At 50.3% G+C, this 22,364-nt stretch overlaps 1 protein-coding gene across 1 annotated transcript in view; it reads right to left on the reverse strand.

Annotated features, from left to right (window-relative positions):
- LOC126540322 (protocadherin-15-like) overlaps positions 1 to 22,364 on the reverse strand; it is a 296,148-nt gene that overhangs the window by 8,628 nt on the left and 265,156 nt on the right. The window contains exons 9-15 of the mRNA XM_050187115.3: positions 11,910 to 12,000; positions 11,179 to 11,378; positions 8,558 to 8,773; positions 7,626 to 7,871; positions 4,589 to 4,842; positions 2,895 to 2,958; positions 2,412 to 2,801 (exon numbers count right to left, since the gene is read on the reverse strand). Coding sequence (XP_050043072.1) covers positions 2,412 to 2,801; positions 2,895 to 2,958; positions 4,589 to 4,842; positions 7,626 to 7,871; positions 8,558 to 8,773; positions 11,179 to 11,378; positions 11,910 to 12,000 — 1,461 coding nt within the window. The remainder of the gene's footprint in view (positions 1 to 2,411; positions 2,802 to 2,894; positions 2,959 to 4,588; positions 4,843 to 7,625; positions 7,872 to 8,557; positions 8,774 to 11,178; positions 11,379 to 11,909; positions 12,001 to 22,364) is intronic.

Raw genomic sequence — 22,364 nt, forward strand, 5'->3', positions numbered from 1 at the left:
AATGTACACATTTCGTTTAGTCTTTGTTCCCGTGAAACTTCCTACGCTGATTTAGTAACGGAAGCTTCGTTACAAATTGCTGGCAGGTCTCCACAAGAAATGCGCCCATGTTAAGAACTGTCCAGCAATAGCCGATAGCATCACGCCAGCAAAATTATTCCCGAATCTGCCCGATTTTTAACTTCCCTTCCAAGGAGACTTTGTGGCAGTTCGAACTAGATGTTACTGTGCAACATCAACACGATAACGAAATCTTGAAAGAATACTGCACGCCACAACGTAATAATGAACACCAAGATGCCTTCTGGCGTCGTAACACCATCTAGTTGCCTCAGGTACGCCTGCGTTATGAATAAAACGTCGGATCAATATGAAAGCCGCGAATGAATGTAGATCTAGGAAGTTAAATGTGTAAATTAAATTCCGTGATGAACTAGAAAACAGAGAGAGAGAGAGGCGCTGACAAAGTAGAATTTTCTTAGAGGGACACAATAAAAAAAATCGCACTAAATCAGCCCAGATTGGCATAGTATACTTTCAGAACTTTATTATCATTTGTATGACTAGAAAAATTTGATTATAACTAAAGAAAACGAAGATGAAACTTTCACATCTGAGTTTCACGCCAAAACATCAGCGCTGCTACATCAGTGTGACGTCAAGACGTCAGTTGAGTTTCTTGTATTAAGGCCATTTTGGTTGATAAAAAGCACTGGAAACTTGTGTAAGGCTGAGTCTGGTACTTCCAGCATTCAATGTTGTCCTTTCTTTAACGATAAACGTTTATCTGCACGCGAATAGACGCTGTCAATATCCATGGCGACACGGTGAACTGATGAAGAAACTTTAGAGAGGCGTCGGCGATCCATCTCCCGCTCTCGCGTCTTTTCCGTCTTTCCCGACTTATCACCGTAAGAGGGGCTGTTTTGCATAGACATCTTGCGCCGGCTGAAGGGCTCCTGACGTTTTCACTCAACGCCCCAGCATTGGCAATACTGGCTTTTAGAGAAGCAAAGAAAATTAAACAACATCCCAAACAACAACAACAACAACAACAACAACAACAACAACAACAACCGATGATTTTCCGCTCGTTCGAGTGCCCCGCGACGAGCTTTCACGAGGGGAAGCTCACGAATGTTCGCGCTTCTGATGTCGACGGGAAACATGTCCAGCCAAGCGGAGCATGCGCACTTCGACATTTTCCAGATCTCAGACGCTCTTGCCTCACGATAACGATCGGCTAAACGGGCATCGCGTACCTCCCATTCTACCGCTCACTAGGCTTTGTGTTGAGCGGCTGCGCTCTCAGTGCGGAAAGCTTCAGCGCGAGGCACCTACAGAGAAAATGAAATTTACTAATGCAACCTACTATCTCGCTTCAGTGTTCCCCTTAAACGGGCACGAAGGAACTGTGAAACTTCTCAGTTTGTATTTATAAAGTTCTTCGTACGACAGATACGTTCGTAAGATGAGGTGCGAGCCAGTCGCGATAGCAGACATCGTTGCGAAGACGGGCAGTTAGTGGCAAACAGTTTTTTACGAACAAAGAATCTTTGTCAATTAGGCCTCTCTACATGTACGGTGCTTAATTTCTTTTATGATGCCGAACAAACTTTTCAATTGAAAAAAAAAATCGGCTCATCTTCCACTACGGCTGGCTGTCTACAGATTAAAGTGTAACCATCAAATGCAATTCCCCTACGTGACCTGCCACGTCTGCGTACATTCAAAATACTGGGACTCAGACATTTACGCGGTGTAACGCAACGCCTTTCTCAGGTGGGAGTTACATATCTATTCCACAAGCTTGCACCAATAGATCTAGACAGCCGTTCGTACGATTCTCTGCCTATACCGGTGGCGGTGCGTCGGCCGCAATTACTCTATCGGTAGAGAAAATTTTCAATTGGAAAAGGTTATATTATTAAGGGTTTTTTAAGGTATCGCTTCCCATGTGCTGCCCGTCAGGAAGTTGGTGCATAAACAAATCGACTATGGTATTTTTCTTTTGTAGTTTTGTAATGCCGCCGCCGGATTCAGCATATGCTACATGCAAACTCACAGTATGGCAGAACGCAAGAGTGGAGCGATGACACAGGACTAAAATTCCTTCTGGTCCACATCTCGCTAGGGTGAGAAGACCTATTTCTGGGCTGTTAGGTTTGGATGTACAGTTGCGAATCTGTAGACTGTGTCGTTTGTCGAAGCCCGGTGTCCGGTTTCGATATCGACTACGCGTCTGAACTTCTCCTCTGTTGCAGCTGCACCAAGGGGGATGCAATTGTTTTTCGAATACGAACAAGAAAACAAAGGATATGTGCACTGCGTTCCAAGAACCGACAGAGATGGGGGACATCTCACCCCGCTTTCTCGGCCTCTGTTGGTCACCAAAAGCGAGTGAGACCGACCTTGTTCGGCTGCTCGTCCTCCCAACTGAGTTTCTTGACCCTCCTGGGTATGGAGCCAATGGGCCACTGGACGCTGAGGAGCTTGCCGTTGCCCAGCGGCAACGGACCGCCAGGGGACGCCGCGGTTCCGTTCCGCAGCGGCTCGAGCCTGCCATTGGACAGCGCCCCGCCGTTTTGCTGCGGTCGGTTGTTGTTGTTGTTGTTGTTGTTGCCATTAGGTACGGGAGTGTCCGCACTGTCCGGCACCGTTTCCCGTTCGCTCATGTCCTCGGTAGTGTCGTCCGACTTGGCATCAGACAGGTTGAAGATGGGGTTCTCGACACCCGCCAGAGGACGCGGAGGGTTGATCAACTTGTTAGCCGCACTGTGAGGCGCTTTTATCGTTGCCACCTGCACGTCCAGTTGCAATTCGAGTTGAGGAATATTTCCTCCCGCTTCAGATGCAACACTTTAGGTTACATTATTCTCGCTATGCTTCCTTACCTTATTCAATGGCGTGTGGCCGTTCCCAGTGATGGAGACTGGCAGTCTGTTCCGGTACTTCTTGCTGAAAAAATAAGCAAGAAGAAGGTATTAAGTGTACACCTCCACAGCTCACAAATCATAAAGAATAATTAGCGATAGGCACATGTTAAATAAAAACAAATTAATTTTTCTTTTTTCAGTCTAAATTTGCTAATATTGGTATGCTGATTCCAAGTGCACAGAGAAGCCTCACAGTCAGATGCAGTATTGTGATGCTGCAAAGCATTCTGGGATTTTGATTACATTTAGCGGCGTCACATTGTGAAGTGCACTTATTTTTTTAACAGTGTTGCTTTATTTCGACTTATGCAGAATGTATTCTTGTTGATAAAGCGTGCACTCTAAAATATTCCATGCATTATGACGAATGGGATCGTCTTGAAGTGTTGTTTTATTGAATTTGACAAACAATTCTTGAATCCAATCGTGAAACCTAGCTGGAATGCCGTAGCTGCTTATGTAAGTGCTAAATAATGGGTAGTTTTGCCTGAGTTGCGCTCAAGCTCTTTGGACGGTGCTTTAACAATACGTGGAGGCGACCTGACACGACGCAACACAAGAGACAACCGATTCTGCGCAGCAGGAACGAAGACCAGGCAGATACCAGGGGCCGCTTGCACAAACATTTAATAACGAAAATCATAACGAATTTAAGAAAGCGTTCTTGTACGGACTAGGCGTTGTCTGTAGAACATTTAAGAACACGTTCTTAAATTCGGTTTTATTTGCGGTATATGTTCGTGCAAGCCGCCCCAGGCATGTCACAACGCTGACGCGATGATGAACGCCGGCAGCCACGTTACCGGCGTCGCATCTCGAGGCTAGCTATGACGGGTGAAGTCTTCCATGTTTTCGTTGTTTGATGCTAAGCCCACTATTACTTCCATTATTCGTTTTAAAACAAATGCCTCGATAATTTTTACAATCAACATTGAAGTGCGTGAGCTACAAATTGCGTGGAACAGCTGCATATAAGCCTGCCGTGTCTCTTCTTTAAGTATTAATGCGATTGCGCTCAGGAGCCCGTGTCACAGAAAATCTGGCGTCGACGTCGGCGGCGGCATCCCGCGCAAGCGTCTAGCGTGTTTTTGCTGTGCGTTGCTCAACTACCTTGAGACGTCGTGTCACGCGACAGGGTGTACAAGGAATCTACTAGGAAATGCAGCCATGAGCAATGCGAAAGGAAATACACCGTACCAAAATTGCGTTTACGCAACGATTATTGGTGACGTATCAATTCGAACCTGACATGCTAACATTCTTTTATTTTTTTACAAGCAGCTTTCCAGTGCTATGCTTACTTTCACTCAGTACACATTTATGTTGGGCATGCGGGCTCTGAGCCCGAGCTCGCAGGATCAAATCTTGGACACGGCGACCGCATGTCGACGGAGGTGAAATGCAAAAAAGCCCGTGTACCGGGCATTGGGTGCACGCCAAAGAACCCCAGGTGGTCAAAATTAATCCGGAGTCCCCCACTACGGCGTACCTCATATTCATATCGTGGTTTCAGCGCGTAAAACCGCCAACTTTCTTGGGCCATGCGTGTTGACGTTGTTTGGCCCCCTACAGTTTCTCGAAAGCAATGTGGCCCTTCGCTTTCATAATTGCTCGAGGTATTGCACCAAGTGGCCAGGATGGAGGACGCTTACTTCTTGAGTATGTACACAGTGAGCGTGATGATGATGAGCAGCAGGGATCCCAGCAGGGCGCCGAAGACAGCCATGAGCACGAAGCTGCCCTGGTCCCGCCTGGGCGCCAGCGCGCCGCTGCTCAGCACCAGGGCCTCGGGGAACTGCACCTCGACCAGCGCCGTGGACTTGCGGGGAGGGACGCCGCTGTCGGTCGCCACCACCACCAGGTGCGACCGCGAGGAGTTCAGGTACTCGAGGTCCCGGATGCGCACCTAAGAAAGACACGTGGCCCTCAGCACACGAACACATGGCCTTGAATGCTGTACTTTGTGCACGTTGTAAATAAATCTTGACTTATCCTGGCGTGCGCCGAAGCACATGTGGCGCGTGAGTCGTTCTCGGAGGCACTCGGAGCAATGGCGCGACTGAAGCGCAAACGAATGCGGCAAATTTTGGAGCTTTATGTATCTGTGACATGTTAAGTTGTAATGTAGGACTGTAGCACGGTTCTTAGGATATACGTGGTACTCGAAGACAAGCAACAAAAATAAATGAAAAGAAACGAAGTCGCGAACCGACCTTGCTTGTTGCCTAACTTGCGCAAGGCAAGATCGCCATTGCAGGAATGCGCCCTTTACACTTTCTCGATAATGACTCAGGACATATCACCAGTGCATTTGCCTATTCCGTTATTCTCAGCAGTGTTTGTTGTCGATGAATAATTAAAAAACTACTAACAATAATTTACTGACGCTATAATTTCTTGATGAGAGGTCAACATTACGTTTCGCCTTCACAGCTTGCTGGTTATCACACAATATTGCTGGACCAACCCGTACTATGCACCTTACTGCGACATTAATTATGCACAGGAGCTGCCAATGCCTTCGTTGGTTTCGCATCCTGTGCGGTCGTACTTCTGGCAAATGGAGGAAAGAATACAAGGCCACTGGCCATGGCCAACTACAGGCACTCTAATCTGCTGCACGACGCCCTTGTTCCGTTACTGTGTCATGTACATGTGAGCTAGTTAACAAGAATATTCGAGGTACAGCGTACTCAAGCACAAATGTGTCTCAGCGCAACATAGTTTTGCCAGAACACCACGTTACCGCTGTTCTCACAAATTTTCTGACGGTGACTTCTGCTTGCTTGATAGTACGTTTTCTTCTCTCGATCTTCTGGTTTAATATATCAACAAACGTTCCCTTAACTTTTCGGTTAAGGTAAATGCTTAGCGTCACTCCAGCTTGCTTGGCATTAGCACGGGACAGCGGGGACGTCAGGACAGAGAGACAGACGACGAGGCGTCTTAGATCACCCTATATTTTAATTCGCCAACTGCTCGAGCGAAAACGTGAGAGGCAGTGAAAGCAAGGAGAGGAAAGGCAAAGAGGTCATCCAGACGAGCGTTCGCTTTGCTACCCTGCACAGAGGGTAAGGGAAAGGAGGAATAGAAAGGGGAAGAGAGTGCGAGTATTTCTCGTACACGAGTAGACACACGCAGCAGGATTACAAACGCTCACACAGAGCGGTGCACTTCAAACACGGCCCGTTGCGGCAATAGCTTTTCCTTTCTTTCTTTTGTTTTCATTTTTTGCACCAGCGACGGATACGGCCAACTCGGAAAATGTTCTGTACATTTTCCGAGTCACTGGAAGCATAGCCGCGTCAGTCCTCGTGCGAAAAAAGAAAAAAAAAAAAAGAAGGAAGTGATTACCGCACTCGTGTCGATTTTAAGTGCACAACCCTGAGCGACTGTGTGATCCTGTGTGACCCTACGTGACCATCTGTGATTTGACTCCAAAGTGAAACTGATTTAACGTGATCTGGAAAGAAAGGCGTTGGACATCGCATCGACTACAAGTGCACAAGAGGTGCTCGATGATTTCCACACACAGGAGTCGCACGTGTGACTACCGGTCTTTCCTTTGCGAAAAGAAAAAGAAAAGGTGATATCAACGATTACGAGTTCGAATGCATGGTGAGTTAAGCAAATCAGTACAAATATTTACGAAAGGATGGGGAAACAAAAAAAAAATATGGAGCTCCCATACACTGCGGAAATCGATGTTATGCGAAGCATGCTGCAGGTAGCTGGCTATCTTGCCTAGTTCGGAGTTCCTCAAAGCGTTACCAGGTGGGCCAACGTGTTCGCGTAAGGCGAGCAGTTGTGCGTATGAGGTGAACGTGTTTGCGACGACAGCAGCAAGACGACGGCGGTGACAAAGATCGGGTGACGGCTACGACACGATTTGTGCTCCGGCCGTACGACGCAATTTTGCAACATGCCGATTGTTCGGTTCTGCATAAGTACTGGAGAGGCGTAAACGAGCCTCATCTCAGACACGTCATCTCCGATTAAGTGTTACATTATCGCACGTAGATATATTTAAGTCACGTGGTTTGCCTTAAAATGACGATGTTATTTGTACTCCGGCGAAGAAACGTTAAAGCCTCTTCGACCTGGGTCACGTGACCTGGGCTGATCGTGAAGTCAACACAGCTGCTACGTAGCGTTTGTAGTAGCGAGGAAAGTACTGCGGGATGTGGGCCGATACCAAAGGCAGGTGCAGCCTAAGACAGCGTATCCAAGGGCAAGTTGTGGCAAGGGAAGAATGCGAGAAACTGGCTCGTGACGCCCGCGGCAAACGTGCCAAAGAAATAATCCGCTTTGTTCAAATAGAAGCACTCGTGTGACTGTGGCCTAACGGTCAGAGCATCGGGCTGCTGTTCTGGAAGTGAGACGTTCGATACTACCATGGGCCACACATTACTTTTTACTGAAGGCGTTCAGACTGAGGCGAGGCAAGAACCTACCAAGCACAAAGTGCCTGCACTGAGGCAAAGAATGTTTCGTATTAATGCAAGGAATGAGAAGGAAAGGCGTCGACTTCACGCCTCGTTTCCTGCACTAGCCTGCGTCATGCACTTTGAGCCACGAAACGCCATCTTTCCCACCTGATAAGTCCCTCCATCCGTCGGTGCCAATATTTCACCGGGATAATTCACTCGCGGATTTATCGGGCTCTAGTACGCAAAACCTCCCACTCACCTCGCCCCGGTTGTTGATGGTGAAGAGGCGCGCTGAGGGCCCGTCGATGGCCAGCTGCACCGAGTCGCCGGCGTCGGCGTCCGATGCTTCGACTCGACCCACGAGCGCCCCCTGGCGCACGGTGTCAGGTTCGGTGAGTACAAACGAGTAGCGCGGCTGACTGAACTGCGGGTCGTTGTCGTTCACGTCCAGCACGCTCACGTTGACGCGCGCAACGTCACTGTGCTTGCCGTCGGTAGCCAGAACCTGCGGGACAAATACGGCAACGCAGACGGTATGTCGCAGCGCGTAACACTTAGAATTGCATGACGCTGGCCGAACACATCCAGTACACAATAACAAAGGTTTTCACAAGCTTGTCAAACAAGATATGGCTGAAAATTTTCATTTCTAGTCGCGCATCGTCAGAAGCACAGCAGGCAGTGGCAGGCCGTACTTTTTTCCTGAAGCGGGGCACAAGCTTAAGAAACGACAAGCCAGATATTCTGCCAGTTGTTTCGTTGCAAACCTACCGTCGAATTGCTAGACGCTACTACGAAAGAGGTTCTTGTTTTAACTCTAGAGGAGTGTTTTAGAATTTGGAGCTCTGTACTTTGTGACGCAAGTGAGGCCAACGAGCTAAAGAGACGATGCACACAAAGCTATGGAGGTGCTTCCTTTAAGGCCAGTGACATAGTGCTGCACTCTGTTACTCTTATCTTGGCAGCTAGCGAAAACGTATACCGTCTTCACGAGAGCTCTGGGCGGCACTTTGAGGAGATGTTAGGAAACACTTCACAGTATTGAAATTTTGAACACGCAAATGCAGAGGCGCAAATTAGAAACCACCGAGTCCAAATAATTCATCACGAAACGGACACTTCGCGGTGTGCTTCAAGCGTGAATTTCATTTGCGGCTACCTCGACGCCAATCACGAGGAACGCTGACTGACCTGCAGCATGTAGAGCTGCTTGGCCTCGTAGTCGAGCGGCTGGGCCAGGATGAGCTCGCCCGAAGCGTGGACGGCGAACGAGGCGGCGTCCCCGCTGCCGTCGTCCATCAGTTCGAAGCGTACGCCGCCCTTGTCGGCGGCACCGCGCGTCGTCTGCACCGTCAGCACCGCCTGGCCGGGAGGGGTGCTCTCGAGCACGCGGGCCTCGTACTCGTCCTGCGCGCGGCCCGGAAAGAGAGTAAGCCGCGCCGCGTAGTTTATCTGCCTGCCCGGTTAGCCTTGCATGTGGCTACGACGATCACTCGCCGTGGTGACTTAACGGCTGCGGCGTTGCACTGCTAGATCTGAAGTGAAGGGGCGACGACGACGGTGGGCGAAGAAGGAACACACACACACACACACAGGACTCGAGCTCGAGGTCGCGGGTTCGATCCCCCGACGCGGTGGTCGGATTTAGATGGGGGCGAAATGCAAGAAGTCTGTGCACCATGCATTAAGTGCACGCAGAGTACACCTGCTGGTCTAACTATAATTTAAACCCGAGTCCTCCATTGCGACGTGCCTCATAATTAGATCGTGGTTTCGGCACGTAAAACCCCAGAATTTATGTTGTAGCTGCAATGGCTGTGTTAAATTTTTAGTGGCCCCATCGGAAGCGCGGATTAGCCCCCATATCCAATAATCCCACATGAAGATAAGGGGGTCCCAAATAAAAAACATGTATGTTCTCATGCCGTCTTCGAACACTACAATCTGTGCCATGGCCTATAGGTAAGTTTCCCTAGCGCACACTTTTACTTTACGAAGCTTCAATCATGCCAGCTGCTATAGTACTTGTCAGTTACATCAGAGAGCTGCACTTTCCATCGAACAGTGATGGATTTTATATGACCAGCTCATCGGTGGCCGTGTTTCAAGCCGAAGTATCGCTAGCCAGGGATGATTCGCGATAAAATTATATCGTTTATCCAACCCGGAAATCAACCGGAGCTAGACTACTTCACTGTGGGCTGTGTAATTCAACCGATAATTTTAGAAGGTGTAAGTACGGTTTATGCTAATCGTTACAACACTGTAATATATTACTAATCTGTAGCAACACTGTCGCATATCAAAGGGATTGCTAAAATGGTGGGAGACCGCTTGGGTCCCACAATAGAAAATTTGTATCCGCTGCGTTAAGACTTGATCTACATATAGTGATTCTCTATAGTGATTTATAGTGCTTCGTCTTGCGCGACAGATGGACGGACTGACTGACGAACGATTTTCCTCGTTGGGTAGGTATAGTGAAACTATAGCGTAAATACGGAGCTTCGTTATATGTTCGTATAGTTCACATGCTATTCACGTGTTCATTGTTCATCGTTCACGTTGTGCTAGTTAGATAGGTCGTCACTTAATTTCTTCTAAACGGAGTGCAATTTCATAATTATTGTCGTCTTCACCATATTTATCATAAGCAGTATCCTGTTTTTATGCCCGCTGCCAGGACGAGGGTCTTTCCCACCGATCACCGATTCCCATTGTTTTGCGTCAGCTGGCTCAATTCTCACAAAGCCTGCAATTTTCCTAATTTCATCGCCCCACCTAATTATTGGCCGTCTTCCAGTGCGCTTTCTTTCCCTCGGTACCCATTCCGTAACTCTAATAAGCCACGCATTATCTGCCATACGCATTACATTTTCTGCCCAACTTCTTTTTCTCCTTAACCTCTTAACATACTCTTATCAATGGAAGACAATTAAATTAAGACATCTTTTCGCCCCTATACCGAAAAAAAATTTTCCTTTTGTTAGCAAAAAATAGTGCTTGTATGGACCAGTGCAGGCCGCAAGCACAGCCATGGCGCGGCTTTGGATGAAGGAAACTACGAACCGTTGAGTCTCTATTTCTCAATGAAATTGTGATAGCTGCGCAAACCTTTGCCGAACCGCCCATGGGAGTCTACGCCATTGACGGTGAGTAAAAAGAAAAAAAACGCATCCGACGCTTGTTTGTCACAGACCATGCTTCATCTACGATACATGGCTTACATATGGTTATCATGTGATGACGGTTAGAATCTGTGGAGAGAATAAGCAGGATGGAATTTTTTTGTTTCATGTTGCTGAATACAGCGCGCAATAAGGCCTGTGATGTATTACCATATTGCGGAGAGCAGCACCGGTTATCCTTATAAGTTCTAGCTTCTCTTTAAGATTGTACAGCTGCTGATCTACAAAACGTAATTGAAAGTAGTAATGCAAATGAACGTCTGTGCATGTGATATCTGTGCCTCTTTCGAGCTGACGGTCGAGCAAAAAAAAATGTTGGTGCTTAACCATAGATAGCGATTGCGTGAGCCTGTTGTTTAGAGTGCAGGGTAGAAAACTAGCGCGTCGTTTGTTGGATGAACGGCAGCAAATTAGCCTTGTCCACTAAGTTTACATAACATTGCTCTAATACACTGACGCACATTTCATCTGCACAAGAAACCGGCAAACTCTATTCAATATTTCGAACTGCTGAATTCAGTATTCGTCAGGGTCTCGAAAAGCCGGCATGTGGACTTCGATAGGGATTCGCTCAGTAGTCGCCAGCAGCCCCATCTCGCACTTCTAAAAAGGCACACGCCTCACCTGGAGGAAGTGCAGTTCATGGGGCGGGAACCTGTCGGCGGTGAGCGTGAGCGTGGTGAGCGTGAACCGGTCCGGGTTGTCGTGCTGCGTGGCTCGCACCACCAGCGTCACGGGCAGCGCGAATCCCTCGGGCAGCGGTCGTGCAAGGGACACGTGGCCCGTCTGTGGGTGCAGGTCGAAGTACGAGTACTCGGGGGCATCTGCACGACGTGGGGAACAGATCGGGAGAGTCGATGAATACAGATGTTAATGCTCCCGCTGTTCAATGTTCAATATTCAATGTATGTCAACGTATGAATGTGCAGACGTACGATGATACATGTCTCCAACAAGATTTAGTGCGCGTTCTCACAGACTCTGCTACAAGATACGACTGCTAGACGATAAAAAAGGGCCGCCTAACACCAATACTACCGTTTCTAAAGATCAGTGGCTTTATTGATAAAGTTGATTCCGCAGATAGTGAGCATCCTCGATCTCTCTTCCTCTCACTCACTGTCTCACACACAGCACATTTCGTGCGCTGCTTGCCATCGTTGTCGTTTCGTTACCGAAATAATATGGTCAAGTTCGTAGCCCAATATTTGGTTTTCTAGCTCCCGATAATAGCACCTCTGCAGCCCCCTGCGCCCCCCTCTTCAGCGTGATATGTACTAAGAATGTTAATCGCATTTAAACCTGGCCTTGTAGCTTTAAAGATGTACACTTTCTCGTCACCACCGCAATCGTACCTGAATTGAAGGTGTACTTGATCGGCGCCCTGATCTCTTCGTCGGGGTCTTCGGCCTCGATCTTGCTTGGCTTCACGTCGAGTGGCGTGCCCTGCAAGCAGACAGTCTGCGTTACCCATGCTACACGAACATTTCTTTCACAAATGCAGATGTCAAAGAAGGTAAATCCCAAGAAAAGCAACAACCAAATAAAAAAGGCTCACACAAACAAAACAACGGCGCACATGGCAAGAACAGCAACATAACATGATGATTCTGTTGTCAGGAGCAACAAGCAGGCTATATGCAGAGTAAGAATTTAGATAGAGCTTCGCAGTAGTCATGAGAAGTGGACTAGATGCAGAGAACAAGACGAGCGCTTTCTCCTAGTTGGTCCGTTTGGCATTAGAGTAAAATCTCTAGTGCCGAGGTTAGAGCTAAGAATGCTATACATATAGTGATAGCAATCCATGGTATCTACGAAAATGAAAGCTAAACGCTTCTATTTTCCCATGAGATGCATGCACGTAGTTTTCATGAAGCAGTGCCTAATTAAGTCTTTCTCAGAGTTCGCTATCCTTTGGTCGCTCAAAGATAATAACGATTCTTCATCACGACGCTTTCTCATTGCGGTTTTTGGCAGCAATACGTTTCTTTCATCGCAACAAGTTACTTTTTTGTGCGTGCTTTAGTACTCTAATTAATATTTTATTTCTTAAATCCGGTGACGTTGGTGAAGATCGGGAAATGATCACTACCCATCATGTTCGGGGCCAATGTGGACGATGCCAAAAGGTATGTAGAATGTAACACGGAGGTCTACGGTACTCCATGAACCGGTGACTGAAGAAAGTCGGTTCGCCATCGTTCTCCACACATAAGTCAGCAGCATCCACGGCTGTTACAAGTCCTTTGCTTCAAAAATCTATATTAGCCCCAGAGCGAATGGTGTGCGTTTAAATCGTCACAGATTATTCTAGGAGGGGAGCAACTAATGCAAAAGTCTTTTATAAACGCCTTCATGGAGAGCTTCTTTCGTGGACTTATGTAGGCCTACAACACACTGAGTTTTCGGTTTCCAAGGCACACTTGCACAGCAGCGACTTGCTAGAACGTAGAGCAAAGGTCTTGCACTGGTAAGGCGACTTGAGGTATTTTTCGCCTGGTGTATATCATGGAACTTCCATTTGTAAATGACGGTATACTCGGATTGCCGTGGCTGATGTGCCCTGGGATCGGCCTTCCATTTGGGAGACCAGCCTCCGAGAGGCCTAGAATCGGTGTAGGGATGTCTCGAAGGAAAAGACTAAATTCGCACAGACGTTGTAGAATACCGGCGCTGTTCCATTGCATTATTAAGGGCGCTTTTGAAGGGCGAAATTTGCCAGGTGGGCGATAAATTGTCATTATGCTACTAAGGGCATGTGGAAGTAGAGCAGAGTATTACTGACTGAAGAGCCAGCATTGCTTTCAGCATATTCTTCGTTAAACTTTCAGGCATCTCGCGATGTGAGAGCGTGTGCCGTGAACAAAGCACGTATCACATGCTGGCAGTTTTCCTGCTGACTGCGTCCAAGAGGTACTTGAGGTCGATTTATTGCGTATGCTTGCATCCTTCGGACCCAAGACAAACATCTTATTGCTTCGCTGAGCAGCTGTCCGTGCAGGAGATCGGCCGTAACTGGCTGGGTGTCGCCGCCGCAGGTTAGCACACAACATTCTCTTTACTTGCACACGTCTTAAAGTCCTGGGTCCCCCACAGCGCTTACATCTCTGTTCCCTACGACAGTACTTAGCTATATGTCCGAATCGCTGGCACTTAAAATAGCGAAGTGTTGACTCTACGTAGTCGTGAAGCTCGTGTCAAGTAAAACTGAGGTAAACATTCTCCGGGCGTTCAGAATTCGGAGCAAATGTGAGAACCACCGAGTTAGTACGCCTTGACTCCCATTTTTGACTCCCAAGAGGTTTGGACCCGACGGATGATTCTTCTTGCATGGAATACCCCCTGAGGTCTCAGGTAGGTGAGCAGCTTTTCATGCCAGTACCATTTTGGGACTCCTCTAACAAACAAGGCACGTGTTTTTCATATATCTGTGCGGGACACGGGCAGATATATGGCTATACCGCCGATATTCTTAGTCTCTAGAAGGATGTTAGCTTGTCCTTCTGTCTCTACATGCAAGAGCAATGCTCCCTGTGCTGTGACATGGCTCTTGAGTAGGGCTCCACCGAGAATCGTTTCAACCTCAGAGTATAGGACAATAGGGTTCACTTTCCTTAAACCAGCTCTTTCGGATGCTGGAGTGTTTAGCACTGCAATGCCCATCGTCCTGTCTTTACGATGGCGCACAGTTCGAAAGCCACCATCGCCCATATCTTGGTCTGAAAGGTTCGCCACGTTGTGGTCCTCGATGACTGTCGACTCGTTCCCAGAGTCCCCAATGTCTTGTCGCTTGCAGTCAGGCATGCTTGTGCAAACCAGCTCGGGTTTCTGACCCGGTGTCACCCCTTGACCGGTCCTCGCGGAGTGCTCGTCAATGCCAGATTGGGTCCTTCTAGTACCTTTCGAGGTGGCAGGTGGGGCAGCACCCGTCGGTCTCCGAAGCGGGAGGTGCCTTTCCGAGTCGTCCGACGTCTTGAACGGTTCCCGTAAACTACCCGTTGCCTTTTCCAGAGTACAACTGGAGACATGCCCATTCTCGTTTTCCCTAGCCACTTCGCAATTTCCCGCAGAGTGTGCTACCAGCAACACCGAGTGGACAATGGTTCAGTTTACCTACAGCGACCGCACAGACAGTGACAGACTCGAATAGAATTTACAAGCGTACCCGCCTGCGTTCTTGACACTGTACGCAACAGTGTTATTCTTACTGAACATCTGCAGATGTTAACGTTGTCTGAGAATAGGAGGAAGGGTACCAGCGCAAGCAAATCTAAGTTTCTGTGGTGTTTTCTGTGAATAGACAAGCATTTTTTTAGTGATTCGAAGTTGCTTCCTTGATTGCTTCCGAATGCAATCAAGATTCCAAAACATCATTCGCTAAAGACAATGGCAAGAGGGCGAGGCAATGTTGTTTGCTCATGTCCCGACCGCGCTTTCGCACATCTATTGCGGTCAGTGCGGTCAGTTAGCGCAGTGGCATTCTTGCGGAACGCTTATATTGAAACCCTAGTCGGGAAGCTTTTGCTGACCAATCACCGGTACTCGGGATGCGAGGACCGTTCTATGGAACTCCCGTGCCCCCTAATTCCACCCTCTTTTACGCTTCCACCCCAAACTACAAAAGACTAGAGATGTGGTCGCGATTTGCAGTTCAGATTCAATTTTACGACCAGTTATACGAAGATAATGTAAGATTAGTAAGATTACGCACAGGTTTTGGAATGAGTCGTTTGAAGAGAATGTAAGTTACGTAAGGTTAGAGGATAGGGCAAGGTAAGGGCGGAGGTAAAAGGTAACCAGCGCTCGACCACTAAAGCACATCACACAAATGCGCGTTTCAGAAGTTAAAGTGTATACAGCACTTACGCGTGTAATACGAGCCAACTAGCGCTATTGATATTCTCTATGCAGCTTGGTCAGCGTTCGTTGTCATAGACAAAAGGGAAATGGCGCAAGAATTTCTTAAACTAATGAAACCACGACTCCACCGTCAACACCACTCGCTCACGCAGACTCAAATAATTGAACTGACAGCAGGGTAATGTAGTTAATCGAAACAAAAAGACAACTAACCAAAAGAACATCGCGCTCCTGCTGCTGGCTCTTCGGTGTTAAATACAGGAACACGTGCCTTGCCCAACGGGCCGTCTCCAGCCGCGCGCAACCAGCAGAGCAGCGCACCACCGAAAGACGCGACGCCTCCTCCCGCGCCAGCGAAACGGTGAGCGCGACACGGTCACTGGAGCCGGAGGCCGCTCCCAGCGACAAAGCGAATCGGCTGCGGGGGTAACGTTCGCGACCGAAGGTCATCGTCGGATATGCTTCGGGTCACGGTACGGGTGTCGCGAAGAAAAGACACCCAGCGAGCGCTCTTCGCCCAGCGCGCTCAGGCGCGGGCCCACGGGCCACTGAGCGGAGGAGGGCTTCGGGCGAACACGTACCCTCGGGCTCGCGTGAGCATCTTCGCGCACGCTCTTGCGTGCGACGGAACGCTGCCGATGCGGTGTCGGTCGCACGCATGGAGAGAGCGCGCATGCTAGATGCTATGCACACTGCCCGTATACGCGACACACGGAGCGATGACTGCGAGCGACCGCGTCGCTCTCGGAATAAAAAAAGGCCGCCACGCGATGTCGCGACCCCATCGCGAGTCCCTGACGCAGCTCGCGAGTGTGACACTGCTGTCCCCCATTAGGAATTCCAAGGACACCTTCGCCACTTCGCCGCTCTGCTCCTCCGACTCTTGAGTCTGCAGATTTGCCCGAACGCCGGACCTGAGCTGGGGTAGACAGGGACGAACCCACACTATATAGGGTGATCATAGGAGAACGTAGCGGAGGTAAACAGAATATCCGAAGAACCCACCGCACCGTCAACATAAGACTTATGCAGGGGCATACCAACTAGTTCTATAGAGAGAGAGTCAGTAGTACAGGTATTTGAAAATCCAACAATTACATGCCATAAGGCACGCCATCATTGGGAGCGGCTCATTATAATACTTTATAATCCCTATCCATCACGTTAAATTTAGCATGCTAACTTTGGGCTTTCGAATATTACTAGGTGGTCTCAAAAACTGAGCATGATGGAAGAAGCGCAACGTTAAATTTGTTATGGCGGGAACTGCCCGGCGCCAGCCTTCTCTACAATGCCAGTGTGTATGGCGCACCCCGTTCGTTGCCTGCTACAGCTCTTCGCGGCGAGGTACGAAACACAATCCTCACTGCCCAAATAGGGGATACGTAATAAAAAAAAGCATTGCTTTAATGGCTAATGTATTCACAAAGAAAATTTGGCATCAGCTGTTGTTTTGTTGTATATTCCAGCATGCAGCCAAAAGCGCCCGCTTTCAAAAGTGGTGATGGCGGCGGGCGGGGGGGGGGGGGGAAGTGCCCCCTTCTGCCCCCCACCTCCCCAGTAAATACTCCTATGGGCCTATGGCTTCCCCATCATCAACATCGCTCTCTTACACAGTCTCAACTAGCTAACCAGATTGTTGTCATGTCATTCTGGTTTGTGAAATGTGTATGCATGCACGCGTATTTCGGACATGCCTCCTGACACGTGTACTTATATTCATCGGGCGACCACGTTTCGCCGCCTAACAAATCTTATCGCACAGCGCGGGATGCGCCTGCATGTATCCGAAGTTTCTGGAAAGTTATCGATGCTTCTATCCGCTGTCTGTTGTCGCCGAGCCTTGTCTTATCTGATTTCATCGCGTGACTCGAATGTTGTAGAACTTTGTGGAAGGCATGCGGGGCCCAACGATTAGTCTGGAACATTCGATGACTGCTGTATAAAAGCCGACGCACCTGACCCGCTGATCAGATTTTCGACGATCGCCGACAGTGTTCGCCGCTATCGTTGTGCTATAAGTGTAGCCTGTTTTGTGGGCACAGGTTCGCCCAATAAAATCTAGTTTTGCCTTTCACAGTATTGCTACTGTGTTCTTAACGTCACCACCACGTGACATCTGGTGGAGGTGCTTTTCGTTCATGTACCGGACGCCCCCGACAAGCCGTGATCCAAGCCCGGACCGCAAAGAGAACACCATCGTAGTCCCGGAGCATCGAGCAAGCCGCCGTCTTCAACAGCTGCCCCCGGAGCACGGACTTCTACCTGAGAAGACCAAGAAGATTGCGGACAAGGCAACCCCAATGGCAGCCCCAGCGTCCCCCATCGTGCTGCAGCAGCCCAGGGAACCTCCGACGTTCCGCGGATCAACATTTGAGGACCCGGAAACCTGGCTCGAGACGTATGAGAGGGTCGCTAGGTTTAACAGTTGGGACAGCGACGACAAGCTGCGGCATGTCTATTTCGCACTGGAAGACGCCGCCAGGACCTGGTTCGAGAATCGAGAAGCCACCTTAACGACGTGGGACCTGTTCCGAAGCGGCTTCTTGCAAACGTTTACAAGCGTCGTGCGAAAAGAGCGAGCCCAAGCACTACTAGAAACCAGAGTGCAGCTGCCAAACGAGACGATCGCGATCTTCACGGAAGAGATGGCCCGTCTTTTCCGGCACGCCGACCCGGAAATGTCAGAAGAGAAAAAAGTCCGCTTCCTGATGCGGGGCGTCAAGCAAGAACTTTTCGCAGGACTTATTCGTAACCCGCCGAAGACCGTAGCTGAGTTTTCGGCAGAGGCATCGACGATCGAGAAAACTCTGGAGATGCGCACCCGGCAATATAACCGCCAGGGGCTCACGCCGCAGTACGCCACCCAAGGACTGGATTCCGGCGACCTTCAGGAGACCATCAGGGCCATTGTGCGCGAAGAACTGCGCAAGGTCCTGCCTTCGTCGCAGCCCCAAGTGGCTTCGATCGCCGACATCGTCAAAGAAGAGGTGCACCGATCGCTTGGAGTTCCCGAGCTGCAACCACAATTACCGCAGCCCCAGCCAGAAGCGATGACATACGCCGCCGTCGCACGCCGTCAAGGTCCCCCTCCGCGATCACGCCAGGGCCCTGCAACGACGCAATTCCGTCGTCCGCCGCCACCACCGCCAGCACGCCCACCCGTCGCCCAGCGTACCTACGCGAGGAAGACGGACATTTGGCGAGCCCCCGACCACCGCCCGCTCTGCTATCACTGCGGAGAAGCCGGCCATGTGTACCGCCGATGCCCATACCGCGACATGGGATTGCGAGGGTTCGCCGTCGACGCACCGCGCCCTCGGGAAGGTGAACGCCCTCGTGACATCGCCGACTACCTCGCCGCTACTCAGTGGAGCCCTCGACGACCGTCCCGTTCGCCGTCACCAGGCCGCTACCTGTCGCCACAGCGCCGACCATACACTGGCCCAGCCCGGGGTCGGTCCGTCAGCCCATATCCGGAAAACTAAAAGCAGCAACCGATGGAGGTGCGGTTGCTGTTCGTCGAACTGACGAAGATCCTCCGCCGCCGACGAAGACGCCGAAAAGACTACCTCGACGACATAACAACGACGTCCCACCGCCGTTCCGACGAAGTCTGGCAGGAAAGAACACGCCGACGAAAGACCACCTGACGACGCCACGTACCAACCACAGGTCAACTCGACGCAGCCGTGATCCGACGCCGAGGCCTAACTGTAACGCAAGACAAAGAACCACCGACCTCGACGTGCTTCTCGACGGCCACGCAGTTACCGCCTTAGTAGACACAGGAGCCGATTACTCCGTCATGAGTGGACCCATCGCAGCCCAATTGAAGAAAGTTAAGACTGCATGGGAAGGCCCGTTAATTCGGACCGCTGGAGGACACCTCATCACGCCGAGTGGAATCTGCACAGCAAGAATTACCATTCATGACCGGACTTACCCTGCCACCTTCGTTATCCTGCAACAGTGTTCACGAGACGTCATTCTCGGCATGGACTTCCTGAACCAACACGGCGCAATCATCGACCTGAAGTCGAAGTCAATAACGCTGTCGGAAGATCAAGCGATACCGCCGGAGAGCCCTCGTAGTCACCACGCCTTGAGTGTGCTCGAAGATCAAGTGAGCATCCCGCCTCGCTCCAGCATTGTTATTTCGGTCGGCACCGAAACACCCGCTGACGTAGAAGGCGTCATCGAAGGCGACCAACGTTTACTGCTCGACCGTGAAATTTGCGTCGCAAGAGGGATCGCTCGACTGCACGGAGGAAGCACGAAAGTGTTGCTGACAAACTTCAGCCAGGAGTTCAAGCACATCAACAAGGGCACGACGATCGCATACATCGAGGAAATTCAGGAAACCAGCGATGCCTTTGTCCTCTCGGATTCTGTTGCATCTACCCCGACGACCGTAGTTCCCGAGCCAGACTTCGACATAAATCCAAGTCTCCCCGTGATTAAGCAGCAACAGCTCAGAAGTCTGCTTCGACGGTACAAAGACTGCTTTTCGACGTCATCGAGGATTCGACAAACACCAGTCGCAAAGCATCGCATAATAACCGAAGAGTGCGCTCGACCACTACGCCAGAGCCCTTACCGAGTTTCGACGCGAGAACGCGAAGCTATAAGACAACAAGTCGACGAAATGCTGCGCGACGACATCATCCAGCCGTCGAAAAGCCCGTGGGCGTCTCCAGTTGTTTTAGTGAAGAAAAAGGACGGAACCCTACGTTTCTGCGTCGATTATCGTCGACTGAACAAAATCACGAAGAAAGACGTATACCCCCTCCCACGGATAGACGACGCATTGGATCGGCTCTGCAATGCTAAAGACTTCTCATCGATGGACCTCAAGTCTGGCTACTGGCAAATAGAAGTCGACGAAAGGGATCGCGAAAAGACCGCCTTCATCACGCCAGACGGCCTCTATGAATTCAAGGTTATGCCATTTGGACTGTGCTCGGCACCTGCAACGTTCCAGCGCGTGATGGACACAGTTCTAGCAGGATTGAAGTGGCAGACCTGTCTTGTTTACTTGGATGACGTCGTCGTCTTCGCCGGAAATTTCGACGATCACCTCAAGCGGCTTGCGACAGTATTAGAGGCCATCAAGTCATCAGGGCTCACTCTGAAGCCGGAAAAGTGTCGCTTCGCTTACGATGAGCTTCTATTCCTAGGCCACGTCATCAGCAAATCTGGAGTACGCCCCGACCCGCAGAAGACAGCTGCCATCGCAAAGTTCCCGCAGCCAATCGACAAGAAGGCAGTGCGCAGATTCCTTGGCATGTGTGCCTACTATAGGCGCTTTGTCAAGGACTTTTCACGCATCGCGGAGCCGCTAACACATCTAACGAAATGTGATGTCGAGTTCAAGTGGGAAAAGCCGCAGGCCGACGCATTTCAAGAACTCAAACGACGCATGCAGTCGCCGCCGGTGCTTGCACACTTCGACGAGGACGCCGATACTGAAATCCACACTGACGCCAGTAGCCTAGGCCTCGGTGCCGTCCTAGTCCAGAGGAAAGACGGACTTGAACGGGTGATATCTTATGCTAGTCGGTCGCTGTCAAAAGCGGAAGGCAATTATTCTACGACTGAAAAGGAATGCCTCGCCATCATTTGGGCTACAGCAAAATTCCGCCCTTACCTCTATGGCAGGCCATTCAAAGTCGTCAGCGACCATCACGCGTTGTGTTGGCTAGCTAACTTAAAGGACCCTTCAGGACGGCTGGCCCGGTGGAGCCTCAGACTACAAGAATACGACATCACTGTAACATACAAGTCCGGACGAAAACACTCAGACGCCGATTGCCTATCACGCGCCCCCATTGACCCGCCGCCGCAAGATGACGAGGATGACGACGCCTTCCTTGGAATAATAAGCGCGGAAGACTTCGCCGAACAACAACGAGCGGACCCGGAACTTAAAGGCCTCGTCGATTATTTGGAAGGGCACACCGACGTTGTTCCCAGGGCATTTAAGCGCGGATTGTCTTCGTTCACGCTACAAAACAACCTGCTCGTGAAGAAGAACTTCTCACCAGTCCGCGCCAGCTACCTTCTTGTTGTACCGTCAGCGCTGCGTCCAGAAGTACTGCACGCCTTACACGACGACCCAACCGCTGGGCACCTCGGATTCTCCCGGACGCTGTCGAGGATACAGGAAAGGTATTACTGGCCGCGCCTCACCGCCGACGTCGCCCGTTACGTCAAGACATGCCGAGACTGTCAGCGGCGCAAGACACCACCGACAAGGCCAGCAGGATTACTACAGCCGATCGAACCTCCTCGTCGACCATTCCAGCAGATTGGGATGGATTTGTTGGGGCCGTTTCCGACGTCAACATCTGGGAATAAGTGGATCGTCGTGGCAACGGACTATCTCACCCGCTTTGCTGAAACTAAAGCTCTACCAAAAGGCAGCGCAGCCGAGGTGGCGAAATTTTTCGTCGAGAACATCCTGCTGCGACATGGTGCCCCAGAAATCCTCATCACCGACAGAGGAACGGCTTTTACAGCAGAGCTCACCCAAGCCATTCTGCTGTACAGCCACACAAGTCACAGGAGGACGACTGCCTACCATCCGCAGACGAATGGTCTCACGGAGCGCCTGAACAAGACCCTCGCCGACATGCTAGCAATGTACGTCGACGTCGAACACAAGACCTGGGATGCTGTCCTGCCGTACGTAACATTCGCTTACAACACAGCGGTGCAAGAAACAACACAGATCACGCCGTTTAAGCTGGTTTACGGCAGGAATCCGACGACGACGCTCGACGCAATGCTGCCGCACGTCACTGACGAGGAAAATCTTGACGTCGCTAGCTATCTCCAGCGCGCCGAAGAAGCCCGACAGCTCGCCCGCCTGCGGATCAAGAACCAGCAGAGGACCGACAGCCGACATTACAACCTCCGACGACGCTTTGTCGAGTACCAGCCCGGTG

The sequence above is a fragment of the Dermacentor andersoni genome, chromosome 2 (assembly GCF_023375885.2).
Source record: "Dermacentor andersoni chromosome 2, qqDerAnde1_hic_scaffold, whole genome shotgun sequence".
In the NCBI taxonomy this organism is placed as follows: Eukaryota; Metazoa; Arthropoda; class Arachnida; order Ixodida; family Ixodidae; genus Dermacentor; species Dermacentor andersoni.